General features: G+C 39.7%; 1 protein-coding gene across 4 annotated transcripts in view; it reads right to left on the minus strand.

Annotated features, from left to right (window-relative positions):
• TMEM144 (transmembrane protein 144) overlaps positions 1-19,925 on the minus strand; it is a 34,269-nt gene that overhangs the window by 9,917 nt on the left and 4,427 nt on the right. For 2 of the 4 annotated variants that reach the window (XR_008449620.1, XM_054065104.1), the window contains exons 1-11: positions 15,904-15,964; positions 11,660-11,856; positions 10,066-10,188; positions 9,560-9,659; positions 8,967-9,047; positions 7,010-7,091; positions 5,771-5,844; positions 4,725-4,843; positions 3,284-3,403; positions 2,702-2,799; positions 646-699 (exon numbers count right to left, since the gene is read on the minus strand). Coding sequence is in view for 3 of the 4 variants with exons in the window: in XM_054065104.1 (XP_053921079.1) it covers positions 646-699; positions 2,702-2,799; positions 3,284-3,403; positions 4,725-4,843; positions 5,771-5,844; positions 7,010-7,091; positions 8,967-9,047; positions 9,560-9,659; positions 10,066-10,188; positions 11,660-11,798 (990 nt within the window). In the remaining variant the exon portion in view is untranslated. Of the gene's footprint in view, positions 1-645; positions 700-2,701; positions 2,800-3,283; positions 3,404-4,724; positions 4,844-5,770; positions 5,845-7,009; positions 7,092-8,966; positions 9,048-9,559; positions 9,660-10,065; positions 10,189-11,659; positions 11,857-13,980; positions 14,674-15,903; positions 15,965-19,925 lie in introns of those variants that run through there. The other 2 variants (XM_054065105.1, XM_054065106.1) reach the window with 2 other exon arrangements.

Raw genomic sequence — 19,925 nt, forward strand, 5'->3', positions numbered from 1 at the left:
AAAGTATTGGGAAAGGTGATCTCCAATGGCAAATTAGGTATCTATGGATCCTGGAGAGATTAGCTAAGGGAACCTGAGGATTACACTGCTAGCATTCAATGCTTCAAATTCCACTAGAAAAGTAGTTTCTGCCATATATGGTAACATTCAGTAAATAAGTCTGTTGTAGGCAATCACTGCCATTTCACTTTAGGAATCTCTATATTACACTGTAATTAGCAACTAAACTCTGTCTTATTTTTTGTTCCGTTGGTGAATCTGACCCTAAAAGATGAGTCTACTTGTCTACGTGATTATTAGGATAATTGCTCATTCCCCTGCACCCACTTAAAGCACTGGCTCAAATAAAGATTATTTTCAGGCTCTGCTTGGTTGGCATCCTGCCTCCTGGCCCTGCTACAGTCTTCATTTACTCCCACTGCTGCATATACAATTATGGAATTCAAATCTTCATTCCTGTAAGAATTATTCACAGTTTTCCATCTTTCCTGGAAAACTTAGTATTGCATGATAGGACTTTCCGCTTCATTATGCAATAACTGTAAGGGGGCAAAAACCTAACAGATACAGTTGTATATCAAGTCATGCTGTTCTTAGGGTTAGAGACAAGGAAGATAGACTAGGTAAGAGACTTAATAAGATTACCTTGATTTCTTTAAATACAAGGACTCCCCACATCGCAGCAACAAGGCCGGGACCCTAAAGAACAAGATTCATGTACATTACAGCATTTCATTAAAATGTGCCACCTTGTCATTATTGTTCTCAGGGTGGTTGAATTTTGTCTGGATAACAAATTTAGGCCTTTCTATTCCTTAAAATTACAGCACTCATTGCAAAAGCATAAACACAACTGAAATCTTTATGAAGTAATACACAATAAAGTCTTCAAGAAGGACTAAAGAGGCAAGAGACTGTTTTTCTCAGAGACGCCACAATTTATTTCTAAATTACACTGTGGAGTCTGCACGGGCTGTTTACATTCTTTTAGTAGGCTCCAAGTAATATACCTTACTTCAGTCCAAACTACAGTTCACAATGTTATCACATTTCAGAGGACTGTTCAGGTTTATTGGCAGCTACCATGGATATTCCTAACATTTCCTTTATTAGCATGAGTAACTAGTTGGACAAAGTTTGATTTTATCCCTCAGTATGATATCAAGAGAATGGAACATAAATGTGTTTCCTGTACAACAGGCATCTGGACACAACACAAAGCCAGACAGACAGATAGGTCAGGAAAAACTACTGATTATCTGTGTTGTTGTCGTACAGATTTCCTAGCTAACAGCAAGAAGTGATACACAACGATAATTTCCAGCCACTCTTGGAAATATAGTTTTTCTCCTGTGGGAGTAATGACCTGAATTTTCATGACTGATGAGAAAATATGATCTGAATATGAAGCAAAAGCTGGCTCTGTTAATGCTTTCCATTAGAGCTGCTCTCAGAAACACCTGACAGATGTTTGGACAGTGATCTTCCTCTCTCCATCTTCAGTACAGCTGGTAGGACACAGATTTAGGCCAGCAGGAAACAGTGTCTCATGCTGAGTGTATCCGCGGGTGCTGTTTCCCAGTGATATTGCCCACTATTATTTGAATAACAGCTAAGGTGTTATTTCACTTTCTAGACAATGTATGCTGCAAGAGGAATGCATTTTAAAAATGAAAAAAATTGTTTCTGTCCTAAATTCTTGCTAGGATTAAGGAAAGCAGCAGTTGTGAACCTGTGGTCCAGATAGGCAGTTTCTCGTCAGTGCTGTCCTTAAATTTTTTCATTTTGTGATTTCATATCCTTGCCCTTTAGGCATACTGATAACTAAGTTATTAAAGATGCTTTCCATTAATCCTTCAATTTCTAATTAGAATGATCCCAAGTCTTTTCTTTCATTGTATACTGCAGACTTTATTCTGATTTACTGCATCTTGAGGCAAAGCTTAATCCCTATTAATGTTGTTTCATTAGTCTGCTTCCAAAAAACAGCTGTTCAGCAGAACTTTATTTTTGGTATTTATGAACTCTCATTTTCCAGAAGTTATCCACTTCTGCAACACCATCTTGTAGATTGGCAAGGGAGTAAAGGCATGATTTATTTTTACCTAGTGAAGAAACTTACATAGTTTCTGGAAATTAATAGTGCTTTAAAGGTAAAGCATCAGAAATAAAAATAAAACAGAAAAAAACAGCTGAACTATTTCTCCCTCATTTGCATAAGGATATTATTTTCAGCAATACATAATCTGTCCTGTGTGTTCAAGAAAAAATACCTGACTTAATTAAGCAAAATGACTGCTGGAGGATAAAAATCACAAAGAAAAACACACAGAACAAAATGTACTTGCTGGGATGAAAGCATAAAACATTTCTCTTCTTAATCACTTCAGTTTACTATTTAATATTGACATAGCTCTGGTTTTTATATAACCTGAAGCTTTGGCTTTTATATAACCTGAAGACTCACACTTTCAGTTCTTTATTTTTTTATCATTAGCATGGACCAAGATGGTGCTTGTCACAGTCATGTACCTTCCTAAAAAACTACAGGTTAGCACAGACAAGCAGAGGAAGAGGCAACGTATACTCTTGATTAAAATGCTCTAGACACATCATCATTTCAACTAAGTTTCACAAATGCAGGAAAAAAAATGCATCACTTCTAATTCTAGTCACAGATTTTATTTTTTTATATACTTACTGCAGTAATTATTGGAAAGCTGACGACAGCACTGAGATAGTGATTGGCTATGAACCAGCAGCAATTGGCTATTGCCCAAAGCACACCAGAAACAAACCCTAGAAAAATAAACCCAAATAAAAAACATACACAGCAAGGTACAGACAGCAGTTTGGGAAACATTTATAGTATAATACAGAAATTGCATGTGTGCATTTTAGTATGTTAACTACTTCAACAAGCTGGCTCAGATAACCTAAACCAAAGCTCAAAGGATAAAATCAGCTACTCCAACTAAAGAAGCAAATTAATTAAAGTTCACAATTTTCTGGGCAATGTGCTCTCTACTCTGGCAGAGTTAGTTTTTGAAAATCTGCCACATGCAATGTCACTTTGTTCTAATTTCAGATTAGAACAAAATTTATCATTGTATCCTTATCTTAATTAATTAACCTAATAGGAATGATCTTTCAAAAAAAGACAAATAGTCAAATGAAGAGATTTGAAAGGCAAACTGTAATTCCTACACAAAGCTCAAACTAATCACTTCAAAATGGTCAGAAGTAGCAACTAAAATTAACTGCTAATTTAAAAAAGTCATACCTGGCAATATAGCTTGGGGATAAACATTAGGCTTATTTTTCCTGACTGCACAGTAGATCAAAAAGTAAACAGTACTTGTAAGAAATATCCCACTGAAGTGTGCAAAAACATAATCTAAATCTGAAAGAGAAATTACAAAATTGTATTAGTATGAAACATCAGTTATTAATTTTAACTAAATTTATTCCACTGATAAAAACACATAGATAAAAACAGATCTAAGCACTATTGCTAACAAGTCAAATGCAATTCTGATTGTGATGAACACAGCTGCCAGTCTGACTGTGGATGGCGTTGGTCAATCACAGATATATTAAACTTTAATTTACTGCTGTGTTGAACCCAGCATTTATCACAAGCTTTTATTCATTTTTGTGAGTCACTATTTTCAGAAATCTATTAATTGTTAAACTACTGAATTAATTTAGTAAAAATTCAAGAAAATTCTCAGGTGAGACTACAAAATTGGGGTTGGGATTTTACATAATTACATTCTCTCCTGATCATCTACATTCGTATGCCTGTATTCAGCCTTGTTTCTTTTCTGTACATTTAAGGATAAGACAACTGCATCATGTAAGCTAAACACGGCACAGTTTTGTCCTTTTTTATCTTGAAGAATGTATCACAATTTTGATCACTATAGTTTTTAACAATAATAAATCCTTTACGGACTTATTATGTCTCTAATGAGAATATTTCCAACACTGCTAAGCAGAGGCATGTAGAAAGGTGATCTCTGTCTCCTTGGAGTTGTAAAGCCTGAATGGGAAAAGCAGCTACAGCAAAGATAACATCTATTTTGCCTAGCTAGGGAATATATAAGTTGCAGTAGTCAAGAGGGACTGTACGTGGCAATTTCTTAATGGCAACATTACGCAGTCTCAGCAATACATTGCTCTTAAGTTGCTACTGGTATTACCTAATAGACTATATACTAAATCTTAAGGAACATGTTTTTAGGGAAATGTTGTTTGAAATTGGTGATTAGGCTTATGTTAAAAGGTTTAAATTTAAAAAAAATATTAAGTTTTTAATTACTTATGTTGTTGTCAATCATTTCTGCCTATAAATTATGATCAACTTTCTCCTCTTCCTTTACTGGTGTACTAATTTGGCAATTGGTACAGCTTGTGTCCTTGTTTACCTCATGTTCCAGGAATATGAAATTTGTATTTTGAAAGTGCTAGCTATGTTTCATAAGGCATTAAATAAGATGAGTTATGAATGGTATTCTCCAGGCTGTTTCTTACTGTTCTTTTAATGGTGTAATTCACCTCTGGGAAAAAGGGAGTGCTGGTACTGTGATTATGACAACACATGACATAGTGCAGAACTGATAAGTTGTCACAGTATCTTTCCAGGCATATCAAGACTTTCACCCTATGTCTTTACAAAAGCAGGACATCACAAGATACTGACGAAATTAATTAGCCTTTACCAAATTGACTTGCGCCTGTGTATATGGTCTCATTTGCTCTTCCATGGTCCTTGATGTAGAGTACTGGTACAAAACTGGAACCGTAGAGTATTCCAGCTACTACTGCCAAGCTACATCCTCTTTAAAATCAGAAAAAAATAGAGCAAATAGCCTAAGGTTAATTAGGGAAGTAGTCAATACACTTAAGACAAGCCCAGCATTGCAGTTAAAGTCCGTATATCAAATAAAATTGCTAACAACACTACGAAAATAACACATTTTAGCATACTTTTATTTCTAGTGCAGAAACTGTTCAATTCAGTAACTTAGTTTTCCTGTAGTTTGTAGACAAGTAACACAGACAATTCCTGCCTCAAGAGCCTGCAGTCTAGATTAATGACAAGACATAACAACTAACTAGGGTTTTCTAAAAGCAGAGTTAGGAGAACACAAACAAAAATATAGTTAAAATGCTCCCACCCTCAGCTTCACTGTGGTGATCTACATATTCTTTGCGATCATTCCCAGTTTCATTGCCTCTATGGTCCCCTTCTCCGCTTCCATATCACCATGTTCTTGGCTGTCTCCACTCCCCATGCTGGTCCCTTGCTAGCTGCTGCGTCGACCTTGGAGCACTTCTGTCTCCTTGCTTACTACCACATCTTCTCCGGATGTATGCACTTGGAAACCATATCTGGAAGCATGTCATTAGTATAGGCTCCTTCTATGCTGGAGTGCTAATCAACCAGGTGATAAAAAAACCCCAGTTCTGTAATTACTTAGTTGCTATTGTTATTTACTTTGCAAATGTTGTTCTTTTGTAGTAGTAACTAGTACCTAATTGGTAAAGTAAAGCACACTGAACAGTGTGAAGGAAATAATCTAATTAGTAGAGCAGCTATTCATACACATATATGTACGCTATAATAGTACTTCAAAAACTATTATGTGTTAGAGCATGACTGTACTAGGAAAACCACAAGACACAAATTCTGCTCCGACACCATGTTCAACTACTTTCTCTGGCTACTTGGCCTGTAACAGTAAAACAACTGTTAATAACTTACATGAGTCTCTTTTTTGCTGGAGCAAGTCTGTTCACCCATAAGTCATCAGAGGTATCTTCAGAAACATTAATAGACTGTAAAAAACCAAGATTTCTTGCTCAAGTTTAGGTTTGCTTGTTTTTTTTTTTTTTTTTTAATCTCAAACATTGTATTAAACAGAACCGTTTTGCTCTAATAAGATACAAAAAAAATAGAAGGAGGAACAAAAGGAATTTACAGAAATACTACGAAGAAATGAGAATTTAGAAAAAACCAAAAAGCCTAATAACTGCATCTACTTACCTCAAAGCTTACAGGTATGTGTTTGGATATGGATTTTGGGTTTACTACACAATAGAGGACTTACTAATATTTTTTTTAAATCTGCATGCAGGCAGATCTGACTTTCAAACTTCATCCTTCTTTAAAAGTGATGAATGATTTAATCTATAGATTTTATTTCTGATTGCCTTTCATTGATAGCTCTGCTGTTACTATGAGAATATCAGTGTATTTGCAAACAGGGAAATTAAAACCCCCATTTGCAGCATAAAGAAACTGCAGCATCCCTTTATTCTAGTCCTGCAATCAGACTGCCTTCTGCGATTTGCTCTGGTGGACTGGAACCTCTAGTGATCACTGAACAACTAGAAAACTCTGAAGGGCTCTCTGTTCAGGTAGCAACTGGGTTTTGATGCATCACTGACCTACAACAGTAACGTACAATGGTAGCAGGAGCCTACTGTTCTCCAGCTTTTGTTCCATACTTTGGGCTTCTAAAGGAGTAACAGCCAATTCTGCACCTGTCCTTGTCCTCCAACATGGTCTACAGCTGATGCTGAGAATCAGCGACTCCTGACAGTCTCTCGCCTCTGTAACGGGGCACAAACCTGGTGGGTAAGGGTTAAACACCCTGTTGCCTTTCATTCAAGCACCCTCCTAGTTTTGTAGTTAAGCTTCCACTTCTCAGAGAGAAAAGTAATACACTGTATCTTTTAAGTAACTTCCCTCATAATCAAAAAGGACATTTAAGCTATTTAAAGCCGATAATACAAACAGAACACTTAGGAAAACCTTATCTGTTGCTCACATTCAACTGGATATACAAGACCTACAAAGTAAATACAAGCAATGCATATTTATGTAGTTTTATGTAGTTTACCACAAATCCGAGCAAATCTGGTTAACATCAAGCAATTTTTTGTTTTTAAATGGATATGTACTTTCACTGTTGTAAAAGAACAACTATAGAGTACTTACACTTTCTCTTAGTAAAGGTGTGCTCTCTAATGAAGATGAAGAACGCTGGACCTCAGGTTTTATAGCAAGAAATATGACAGCACTAAAAAGAGAAATATACAGCAATAAATACTGTGTCAGTTCATAAGGACATAACATTTAGTGTCCAGCGACAGAAATTGTACTTGATTGCATATTACTTTATTTAATTATTGACCTGGAGTCACTTAAATATATTTTTAAAATGCAGTTGCTTTTATCAGTCTTAATAAACAACAAGCGAAAGTAAGCAAATAAATTAGTCTTTGTATCACTTCATAGATGTCCTATGTAATGGGATTGAAATATCTCCTGTTTACAGGATGCAATTACAACCACATGCTAGGCTTTAGTTAACAGCGCCATTTGTACTAAACCACACATAAAACCAAATATCTGCATGAAAATTCTATACAGGATGACTTAAACCTGCACAGAATTGGCTCTGTCCTCAAGGAAAAATATTACTTTTTAGTCTTCTATCACATGTGAATGAGGAAATACTGCTCCTACAGGGCCTCATGCATATTCAGAAGGAGAAGTGGTATTGGTCAGTGTTGCTTGAGTGCACTAAGTGAATAAAAAGAAGAAGAAAAGGGTGACATTACCACTTTTACAGCCAGTAAATCAGGTAAATATGTGTAATCATAACTGGCGGGATCTGCTTTTATTTTTAAGCAAAATGATTTAGGAATTCCTTCTCATAGTTTAAACAAAACATCTCCATTTGAAAGATTATTCATCTCCTGCTGAAGGAATAAGGGGACAGATCTAAAAGGATGTCAGCTTCCTCCAGAGCAACTAGGCAAACATGCACAGGTTCCACACAGGAGGCTAAAATAAAATACATGCTTCTGAGCTTTGCAGAGCAATGTACACAGGCTTTGTGTAGTCTGCCACGAAAACATGTTCAGTCTCAATCATCTTCCCTGCCGATCACTTCTCCATGGTATCTCAGAAATAGGCAGGAAGCAGGTCATAGCCTGAATGAATTTGTCAGGCAGGAATAGAAGTATTGCTACTATTTTGTGAGTATCTCACAAAATCACATACAATATGCAATGGTAATGCATAAAAAGCTGAGAACTCTCAGGAAAGGGGAAAAGCAAAAGCAAAATTCATTAATCTAAAGCAGTAGCACTCTCCTAGCAACAAGACTGGTTCCATGTTCTTAACGCCCTCCTTTCCGAAACGTATTCTATTCATCTGCTGCTTACCATGCTTATGGCAAGCCTCCTGCACCATTATGTTCCTAGAAAGAACTTGCAAGAACGCTGATACATAATGAAGACCCTCTTTCCTCTGTGTTTTGACCAAAATGTGGACTCAGACAAATAACAAAAAATAAAAGCAGAAGTCCATCTGAAGATCCCAGAGGAAGCCACTATTTGGGAGTTGTTTTAAGTGTGGCTTAAGAGTTACAAGACAGGGAACTATTGAGGACAAAAGATAATGCAAAGCCACTGGCTCTTCACGGACGCTGAAAGATCTGAGAAGGGGTCCTGTGACATACTCTGCAGCTAAGGGAAAGATTTGGTACCCTTGACTCAGTGAAGTGAGATCAGAAATTTCACAGAGGTTTTCTTACCAAGATTCTTCTAGTGAGTTTTCCCTCTCTCACAAAATTTGGAGAAGTGAATCATTTGAATAACCTGGCTAAGGAGACAATTAATGCATCACTGCTTTGCCTTGAACATGTACACCAGCATAAAAATATATTTCTGTATTTATGAATAACTATTTCACTACTGGATATCATCTATGTTTCTGTTCTGAAACACAACACGAACCAGCTAGGTGTGGATAATTCAAGAATTCTAAAGTAAATCAGTTTGAAAAAAATACTTCACTACATTTGCCCTCTATAGTGATAAGGTTCTTGTGGTTATTAAATAAAGATTTTACATTACAGAAATTTATTATAAGAACAAATTTTTACCTTAATAGTGAAAGTCCAGCTCCAATATAATTTAAGATTGGTCTTGACACCTCTTCTGGGTCAATTCCAAACCAACCAAACCTGGAATATTTAACCAATTTCACTTAGCTGCACTGACTGCATACAAATAGTCAAATCATAGCCTAGTCTTGGAAATCTTTACTCATGCAAATAACTCTGCTTAAGTTTATATTTGCCATCTTGGATCAGTGCTTCCATTGGCTTGCAAAAAGCTACGTCTCCTTTGCAAAAATAATTTTAAACTAATTTGATTCACATTGAGTTTTTAAGTTAAATTATTTTACCAGCCCACAGCATAGAAGGTACGAGAAATACAAACAGTGTAACAGTTTTACATTACATTATTTATTCACTCAATTATGTTAAAAAACATCACTGGGCATTCTTCTCCCTATTGAGACAAAAGAAACACAAACTCATAAAATAATTTCCCTGACTACCCTCCACTGAAAGGACAAGAGATCTTATGTATATGATAAATCCTCTTTATCGGTGATAGCATTTGCACTGCAGTTACTAAAGAGGAGTTGGCAACATTAATTATGTATTACTTAAGACTTAAACGTTCTCACCTTGAACTTGCCCAACCTGTCAGCAAATTAAAAGAAGCCCATATCAAAAGACCAAGAGCTAAGCCAATGGTTTTAACAATAGGGACAACTGTAACATTGCCTGAAATACAAAAAACATAAAATTAAAATAAGTTAAAAACTAGACTGTGATCTTGCATATTTTTGCTTTAGATTCTGTGATGCCAAGATTTTAGATTCAGAATGCCAAGAAATTTAGGGAACTACAAACTGGTAGCCAATAGTGGTTTTAAAAATAAATATATTAAGCATAGACTTTTCCTCAATACCATTTTAAAAGTTATTTTTGTGTGAATTTGCTGCATATAAAATAAGCATAATAAAATAATCTTTGTTCTAAGGGTAAAGCTCCATTAATACGAAGACTAAAAAAACCAAATGACTACCAAATAACTGCTACCTTATATATGGAAACATTTTTATCAAATTTTTTTACAAAGAGTTAGGATTACTTTGTGTTTCAAGAAATACAATCTCTTTACTCATACCTGTAGCCCACAAGAAACCCCCAACCATAGCCAGAGGCCAAAATCGGGGGCAATTTTGAATTAAATTGACCACCAAAGAAATTATCCATATGGAGGCGCAGAGAATCCATTGGAAGAACATGCCTATGGAAAAATCAAATCAGAGAACTTGTAGAACACTGCATGCGTCAATCCCTTAACATACAATGTTTTAGATAAAACACTACAGAAAAAAAAGAAAGGTTACCACTTCTTTTGTGAATTTCAGGGAATCATGTCACAATATATTTAAAAGATGTACTTTAGGGTGAGGCAGTGTAACTCTGTTGATGTTTTCCTGACTGTGTATTCTGTATACAGGACTGCAAAAGACACTTTGCTGGGCAGTTAGTAGAAGCCCTGATTCTCAAACACATGACAATTTTGACAGGCTTCTGACAAACAGAAGATTCAGGTACTACAAAATTCTCCCACCACCGTAGCAGCAGCTGACACAGATCACTGCACAGGACAAAACTCCTTCAAAGCTCAGGGATAAGGCTTTTCCTCTAATCCAGGACACTGAGGATGATAAAAGAGTTTGGACAGATCTCTGCTACCCTGTGTATTCACTAAGGGTCAACTAGGCAGATCAACTAGCTTTATGCTAGCTGAGCTCAGACTTTCGCTGTAAAGTCCGGCCTTGTCTTGTTAGGACCAGATGTAGCACAAAGAAGAGAGAGACGTTATATCCAGCCTGTAATACAGACACTCTTATTGCAGTAACACAATGGCAGTTTTATTAATCTAGGGATTGAGTAATAGACTATGCTTCATATAAATGTGCAACTACGATATGAATCTAGTAGAGTAAAGTGATAAAATTCCAAGTAGGAAACAGAAGTGACTGCTTCCACTTACTGAGCCATCACACTAAAGCAGTAAAATTTCATTTTTTGAGGGTTTTTGTGTTAGGTCCAAAATTGAAAACAATATACTGAAGTCCAGTAACTTTTACAGGATAAATAACATTAGATTTGAGAATTTGAGAATCCCCACAAGGGTAAAAGAAAGGACATTTCACTTTCCCTAGTTAAATGTTCATGAAATATAGATTATCACCGCTAAAGCGCAAAACAACTCCTACAAAGGGTCTTTCAAAGATTTGCTACATCCTGAACCTATACAGTATTGATTTATTGTGGGGGTCCACAGTGGGCTGAGGACCCCTGCTTAATGCACCCAGAAGGAGATCATGGGACGGGAAGTGGGTAGATAATATAGGACCATGCATGAAAGTAGTACCATCCATTCACAGATTGTTTATGTATAAACTAATCCAATCATGCGGAGACGCGTGTGTTAATCAAGGGTATAAGAGGCACGTGTAAGACCAAGCGCGGGCCGGCCAGCCATGTAACTTCAACAAAGAAACTTGCTTCCACATCACCATGTCGTGTCTCAACAGCGACAATTTATAACCTAACTATAGCAAAAAAAATTAAAACATGCTCCATGCATCAAGTCTGTGATGATATTTATAACTCTAGCTACAGAAACTCTAGTATTTGCTGGTAAAATATTATTCCTACTAGCAAAACCCCCAGAACCAACAAAAAAATACAAATAACTTTACCATCACCAGTATCAAATTTCTTAACAGGCACAAAGTTCGTTCCAAACAGAAGGACAGCTACTGCGGAAGAGGTAAAGCCAATAGCTAGATCTGTTCCATTGCTGATGTTAAAGGTACTGTATGTTTTCTCGATGCTCATTTTCGTTCTGAAGGTGCCTCTTTTTTGCAGAGTTTTTTACTGCAGGTCCTGACAGACTCTGAAACCAGAGAATGGAATTAAAGGTGTGGAGTATTAAATAATACCAGCTGGTTCAGAAACCTGAAACTAAAAAGGACCCTGCTTATTAATCTCTCAAAAGCTGGAAAGAACCATAAAGAATACTGTAGAATCCCATGAAAAACTGCCATTAAGCACAAATGAAGTGTAATGTAAGAACAGATGCACAAAAAATTACTATTGCATGTTTCATAATCAGCTTCACCAAAAAACAAGTCTGAAAACATACAACATCATGAATGTAGAGACGCACTCAAATGTTATGAAAACTTTGACCTGTGAAGTCTCTGGTAAGCCTTGACACTTTATGGAGATGCTCTATCAGAATATTCCTTATTCTTGTAGGCAAACTGGAGTGACACTGGACTATGTGAAAAAGCAGGAGTTAAGCAAAATCTTAATTGGCAGAAAAAGATAAAGCCATTACAGTCCCACTGCCTAGAAGCCAAGGACAGGCACAGTAAATCTATACATGTTACAGTGGGATACATACAGGATCGTAAGGTAACTACTGGAATTGCTCAAGCTGATAAAAAAAATGAATAAATGTTCATTATTCTGGTGGGAGAAGCCGTCTCTAAGGTTTCTTCGTTCATTTCACATAACTACAATAAGAATGGCGAAAATTGTTTTTCACCGCATAACACCTTCCTTTTTTTTTTTTCCAGAGATTCCTCTTGATTTATAGCACCACATCTACACTTTATATATGTACTATGACTTCAGCAGAAAAAGTGTCTCTGAGGACAACTAAAATAACATGATCTTTATATACATAATCTTAAAACCACAACTGAAAACCTACACATTAGAAAGGCATTTGGAAATTTAACTTAAAATGGCAATGGGATATTTAATACACTAAGAGTATAAGGGGGCTCATTTATAGTGATATGCATCCAATCCTGGTGAAGCAATGTTATTTATACTGAATCAAACGACAGCCTAATGCAGTTTGATATCTCCCAGTGTAGGTGGACTAGCTAATGCCTAGTGAAAAAAAGCTGAAATAGGATGGTGGAAATTTTGCAAAGTCTTGTAAGAGGTGCTGTGACTACACTCTGCACAAAAGGAAGAGCTGAGCTGCTGCACGTTCTTTTATCTTATTTTACCCTCCAGTGTTACCTTCTCTGGATCCCTTAGATTACTTAGAACTGCGTCTGCTGAAGTTGTACTTTTATCTACAGCTTCAGCAGGGCCATCAGTGTTGGCTGAAATTAATTATTTGCATTAGCAGGTGAAAAGTTCAATCCCACAAGTGCTATAACCATTTAGTTTCTATCATTTTTTTCTCCTTGAAAGATGTTAGTATAATTTTAACATGAATACTTTGAAAAAACACAGATGACATTAAGAAGACACACTATGAAAATACAATGGCACAGGTATTTCCATTTGTTTTATTATATTTTCTCCTTTACTTTTCATCTTTTTTGCCTACCTAGAGGATAAACCCCAAGAAGTTTTCACTCTATTTAAGACTCTTCAATAAAGTGTGTTTTGCCCGAGACCTGTAGACACTGCACAGTTCTGTGCACTTAGCGCCAGATTTGACTAAACTTAAGATCCAAGATTAATTCCATTTTAATGCCTTCAAGAGAAAGCTCAAACAGACGAGGCCTGGAACAACTTGCCCTAACTTCAATGACAGAAATGCTTTAAGCAGGATATTGAACTAGATGACCTCCAGAGGCCTCTTCCAAGCTAAGTTATTCTACAGATGTATAATCCAATATCAAGAGCAAATAATGAACTGGCACAGAGCACTAGCTGACTTATAACCTCTTGCACATGCTTGCACATCAGAGTTTCAGAGGATTCACTAAAGGCCCCTCCCCTATAACCCCAGGTATTGCCAAGCTGACTTGCAGCATACATGCCTTCAAAGGTTTAAAGGTACCAACTGCCAAAACAGAAGCATTTGCTGAAGCTGCTAAGATATTAGAACATAGCGCTTGCATCTGAAACCCAAGCAGAGACAACTGGAATTTTTGCTGTTATTGAAGGGTTTTTCTTACTAGGTAGCACTTGCTGAAGGGCACACCAGAGTTCCCAAGCTACAGAGGAAATATAATGGCATTTTCTTGGCATTCATTGTCCTTACCCTAGTAACTTCACCGGTTTACCTCACTGGAAGGTTGTGCTCGGCATTTTCACTATTTCCTCAAAAGTACACCACCATTTTCTTCCTTCAGACAGAGACACAACAAATTATGATGCTCACTTAATGCAATAGCAGCACATTGCTACAGTCTCCCCAGACAGGCATGAGATCAAGAATCCTGCCCTTGAGAGCTTCCATCTCAGGGCGGATCCACACTGTTGTCAAAATCCCATATAAACTGTTTGCACCAATTGAATGGGTACTTTTAGAGGTGGCATGCCACAATGATTGTTCATTTGCATGTTCCTCCTATCAAGTACTCGCCCTTAGGGTGGATAATTTCATCCCTATTTTAGGAGACTCATGTTAGTCCCATTGATTGTTTATTTGCATGTTTCTCCTATCAAGTACTTGCCCTTAGGGTGGATAATTTCATCCCTATTTTAGGAGACTCATGTTAGTCCCCAGCTGACTCAGAGCAATATCCTCAGGTGACACCGTAACCCCTTAACTAGCTGCCAGAGAAACATCTCACGGCTTCCCTAAAATGACTGCTTTTGACAGATGTTCTTCGGGCAATATTTTCAGTGAGCTGTATCGCGCAAGAAGGAAAAATGGGCAGCTGAGCCCCTGACATATAGAATAGTTTGGGTTGGAAGGGACCTTAAAGATTGTCTAGTTCCAACCCCCCCTGCCACGGGCAGGGACATCTCCCACCAGTCCAGGCTGCCCAAGGCCCCATCCAACCTGGCCTTGAACACCTCCAGGGATGGGGCAGCCACAGCTTCCCTGGGCAACCTGTGCCACTGCCTCACCACTTTCATCGGGAAGAATTTCTTCATGTCTAGTCTAAATCTGCCCCTGTCCAATGTATAGTTATTATGATCAGGTGACCCGCAACCCCTTAACTAGCTGCCAGAGAAACATTTCATGCCTTCCCTAATACAACTGCTTTTGAAAGACATTTTTTGGGCAATATTTTCAGTGACCAGTATTGCGCAAAAAGGAAAAATGGACAGCTGAGCTCTCGATACACGTGGATGTTGCTCCTGCTTTTGATGCCAATAGGCCTGGGCTTCCACCCTGGAAGTGTTGAAGGCCAGGTTGGATGGGGCCTTGAGTGGCCTAGTCTGGTGGGAGGTGTCCCTGCCCATGGCAGGGGGGCTGGAATTAGACGACCTTTAAGGCCCCTTCCAACCCAACTCATTCCTATTCTTCTCTATTCCTCTCTTGTGAGACCTCATCTGGAGTATTGTGTCCAGTTCCAGAATGCTCAACACAAGAAGGATACGGAACTGTTGGAATGGGTCCAGAGGACGGCTACAAAGATTATCAGAGGGCTGGAGCACCTCTGCAATGAGGACAGGCTGAGAGTTGGGGTTATCAAGCCTGGAGAAGAGAAGGCTCTGAGGCGATCTTATAGCGACCTTCCAGTACCTGAAGGGGCTACAGGAAAGCTGGAGAGGGACTGTTTCCAAAGGCCTGTGGTGATAGGGCGAGGGGCAAAGGGTATGAACTGGAGAGGGGCTGATTTAGACTGGACATAAGGAAGAAATTCTTCCCGATGAGAGTGATGAGACACTGGCACAGGTTGCCCAGGGAAGGTGTGGCTGCCCCATCCCCGGAAGTGTTCAAGGCCATGTTGGATGGGCCTTGGGCAGCCTGATCCAGTGGGAGGTGTCCCTGCCCATGGCAGGGGGTTGGAACTGGATGATCTTTAAGGTTCCTTCCAACTCAAACCATTCCATGATCCTATGTTTCTGCGATTCTAGAGCGCACTCCCAGACCCGGGGCAGCCCGGCTGCTCGGCGGCGCCTCGAGAAAGCACAGCAGGACCCCCGGACGTCTTTCTTTCCTCTGCGGGGCGGCGGCCGGGGCTGGGCCCATACCGGCCCCCCCCCCGCCACCCCGCGCCATGCTCACCACCCGCCGCTCCGGCCGCTCGCACCGCCCCGTCCCCGCTTCCTCCCCCCGTGGAGGGCGGAGCGCGGAGGACGCAGCACGTCGGGCGGAGCGCGGGCGGCGGACGGCGCGGGGCGGAGCGCGAAGGGCGGAGCTGAGCCGAGCCGGGGGGGGGGGGGGGGGAGCTGAGCCGAGCCGGGGAGGGGCCCTCCCACCCACTTTGCTCCGGGGCCGCGGCTCGGAGCGGGGGGGGCAGCGGGCTGTCCCTGGGGAAACACGAAGAGACGAAGTAAATTGAAACTCGGACACGTGGTGTAAATTTTGGGGTTGACCTATGCAGGGACAAGAGGAGGGGTAAGGGATGGAGATTGGATATTAGGAAGAAAAACTTTTACTGTGAGGGTGGTGAGGTCCCGGCACAGGTTGCCCAGAGACTTCATGGATGCCCCGTCCCTGGAGGCATTCAAGGCCAGGATGGATGAGGCTTTGAGCAACCAGTGGGATGCCCCTGCCCATGGCACGGGGGGGTGGAATTACATGGTCTTTAAGGTCCCTTCCAGCCCAAACCATTCTATGACTATGTTAGGAGTTGGACTCAATGATCCTCGTGAGTTCCTTCCAACTCTGGTCATTCTGTGATTCTGTAAATTTAGGTAATTGCAGCGTGATAAAAGCCCTGTTACCCTTCCTGGTCTTTAAATGGCTGCTGCTGAGGCTGTATTTTATAGAATCATAGAATCGTGTCCTGAGTAGGAAGGGACCTGCAAAGATCATTGAGTCCAACTGCTGTCCTTGCATAGGACGACCCCAACTTTCACAACATGAGCTGGCAATGTGCACTCGCAGCCCAGACCAACCATGTCAAGGGCTGCATCAAGAGAAGTGTGGCCAGCAGGTCAAGGGAGGGGGTTCTGCCCCTCTACTCTGCTCTCATGAGACCCCACCTGGAGTGCTGTGTCCAGTTCTGGAATCCCCAATGTAAGAGGGGTATGAACTGTTGGAGCGGATCCATAGAAGGCTATGAAGATCATCAGAGGGCTGGAGCATCTCCCAGCATCTGAGGACAGGCTGAGAGACTTGGGGTTGTTCAGTCTGGAGAAAAGAAGGCTCCAAGGAGACCTTATAGCAACCTTCCAGTAGCTGAAGGGGCTACAAGAAAGCTGGGGAGGGACTGTTTACAAGGGCATGTAGTGATAAAATGAAGAATGGGTATAAACTGGAGAGGAGCAGATTTAGACTAGACGTAAGGAGGAATTTCTTCACTATGAGAGTGGTGAGGCAGTGGCATAGATGCCCAGGGAAGTTGTGGCTGCCCCATCCCTGGAGGTGTTCAAGGCCAGGTTGGATGGGGCCTTGGGCAGCCTGATCTAGTGGGAAGTATCCCTGCTCATGGCAGAGGGCTTGGAACTGGATGATCTTTAAAGTCCTTTCCAACCCAAACCGTTCTATGAATGTTATATGCTGCTGTTGTTACCATGCTACCCATGGAATAAAAGGCACCCTGCTTTCGGGCCGCAGGGCTGTGGGCATGATATGAAGGCAGGAGAGGAACGGGTGGCCTTGTGGTGACTCCTCTCTCCCTCCTGAGGCTGGCATCTTAGGGTGTCAGGGACATTTCAAGGTCCTGCTGCTACCCTGTGGGTGCCCAGCAAGGCAGGGGAAGCTCCCTGCCAAGTCAGGGCAGCTGTTACATGGCTGTTTTCCTAAACACAGAAATGGTCACCTCTTGCTCTGGGAAATGCTGGTGGTTTTTTGACAACCAAAACTGGGGGGGGAAGTTTTGCACAATGTCCAGAAGAGATTTTTCAGATTTCCCTGTAAGGATTTAACTCAGATGAGTTAAAGCACAGACTATTAGTCAGCATGTTTAGTAACAAAGCAAACATTTCTCTCTGTCCTCTTGGAGTACAGTTTCCAGATGGCAGCATAAACTGATCTCCTTACATACACAGCAGAAGCCTTCTAAAGTCATGCTTCATATTTTGCAAATCACATCTGCATTACTCATACTAAGGACATATGGTTTTTCTCCAAAGAGTGAGTTCTTAGTCTCTCGAAGTAAAGAAAGCTAGGAATGGACCATTTATGAATCACTTTAATGTGTCTGTCTGCGTGACAGTTAGAGACATGAACTGCAGAAAGTCTCTGTAGAAACAGTTTAGTGGTAGTGCATCCAAGAGGAATATCCCATATCATAATCACAAATGTAGCCTGGAAATAAAATGGCTTTTTATTCTAAAGGCAGTGTAATTCTGCATGTTACATTTAGTGAGAGAGAAAGAAAGAAAGTGTTACAAAAAATGTTAATCTTTTACATTCAAGTGCCTGCACATAGAAAGCACGGACACATACAATAAGAAGCCTGGCCTGAAACTGCGTCCTTTCAAGTTTCCAGGGCCAAAGAGAGGTGTTGAGCTTTGGCTTCAGAAGAATCTTGATATTGAACAAGATGTTTTCCAAAAATCCTGCCTCTGGTTTCATTTGGAAGAATGTATCTCAGAGGAGCCATCAGCCATCACTTCTAATTGTTGTCTCTATCACACTTGAACCGATACTTATCGGTTCCTCACTGTTTAAATCTGTTCCTCACTGTTTCTTGAAACCTCCTCTTCTGGAGCATTGTTTTTCTTGTTAACTCAGCAGTTGAACGGTCACTGATGGTACAGTGAAACACCTCAAATGTGGACAGATTCTGATTCATTGATTTGTGCCTTTTGGTTTAATTGAAACCATAGGTTGTTGGAGATGAAAAGTACATGGGAAAGAAGTCCATGAATGCACAGTGTTTACTAAAATGGAAAAAGGCAACATTAATATCTCAAATTTCAGAGCCTTCTAGGAATATGACAAGTAACCACTGAAAGAGTGTCTTTTGCTGCAAAATGCTCTGTGGAACAGCATAGACAATATTTTGTTCTTTGCTGAATCATAGCAACTTCTGCAGTCATAACTACAGTGGGAAGAACCAAACTGAAACATCTTGGAAAACTATATATAAAAAAATCTTTAAATCCCATTTCTCTTAAAAATTAAGTGACTGAATGGAGCAAGAAGGAGGAGTTAGATGAAGAAATAGGAGATATATTGCTTTAAAATACAAAACTGATACTTGTAAAAATTGATACCAAATCTGGCATTTTGGAGAGAAACATATTAGCTGCTAGGTAGTTTTGTTTGTAGTAATAATAATATTGTATCATTATGTGTTTTTCACTGTGTTTTTCTTTAGTTGTTCAACTGTAGTACTTGCTATCCCAAAAGGCTGTACTTAGTCTAGATTAAAGAAGGAAGAAGATCACCTACAAAGGAAATTGTAAAAAAGAAGCAATAATTCAGATAAATAATAATGCATGTAAGAAGGAAGAAGCTGTGTGCCTGGTAGGATTAAGAAGGTTGCAAAGGTGAAAAGCTATAAAAGGATGCATAGGAGAAATGGTTGGTGTGTACAGGAGGCTCTGAGAACTTTCTGATGAATTACTGTTTTTTTGTTACTTTGTAAAAAATGGGTTTCTGTTGCCTTCCCATCTTCAGAAGTCTGAAAATGGAGCAGAGCATTTAAGTAACTGTATCATGCTCTTTGTGGTTGCCAGCACATGAGTCAAGATGCAGGAGCTTGTGACTGGTGGTCATTGGCTCAGTCTACTCATCTCCTGCAAGTTGGCCAGAGACTGTCTACTAGGAAGGCTGGTGGCAGTGCTGGCCACTGGCTACTTTAGTCTGTAGCTTGTAGAGCACCATCAACAGCACCCTGTGTGACAGTTTCCTTCCTGCAGTTTCAAGTTGATCTGATTTGTTTTACAAGTGTAAGTATAGGTGGAGGTGAATTCCAGTAGTTAAAAAGAGGAAGAAAGTAATTGTAAATCTGCAATTCAGCCATCCATTTACATTTTCAAACTGTATCTAGGAATGTCAAGGACTAGAAAATACTTCTGAAATTCTTCTTTTCCATTCATTGCTGTTCTCCAATATTAGTTCTGATGTTCCTGTGTTCCTAAAGTTAGGAATGGATAACACTAGCTACAAAATATAGGTATATAAAGAAA

This window comes from Cuculus canorus, chromosome 4 (assembly GCF_017976375.1).
Source record: "Cuculus canorus isolate bCucCan1 chromosome 4, bCucCan1.pri, whole genome shotgun sequence".
Taxonomy (NCBI): Eukaryota; Metazoa; Chordata; class Aves; order Cuculiformes; family Cuculidae; genus Cuculus; species Cuculus canorus.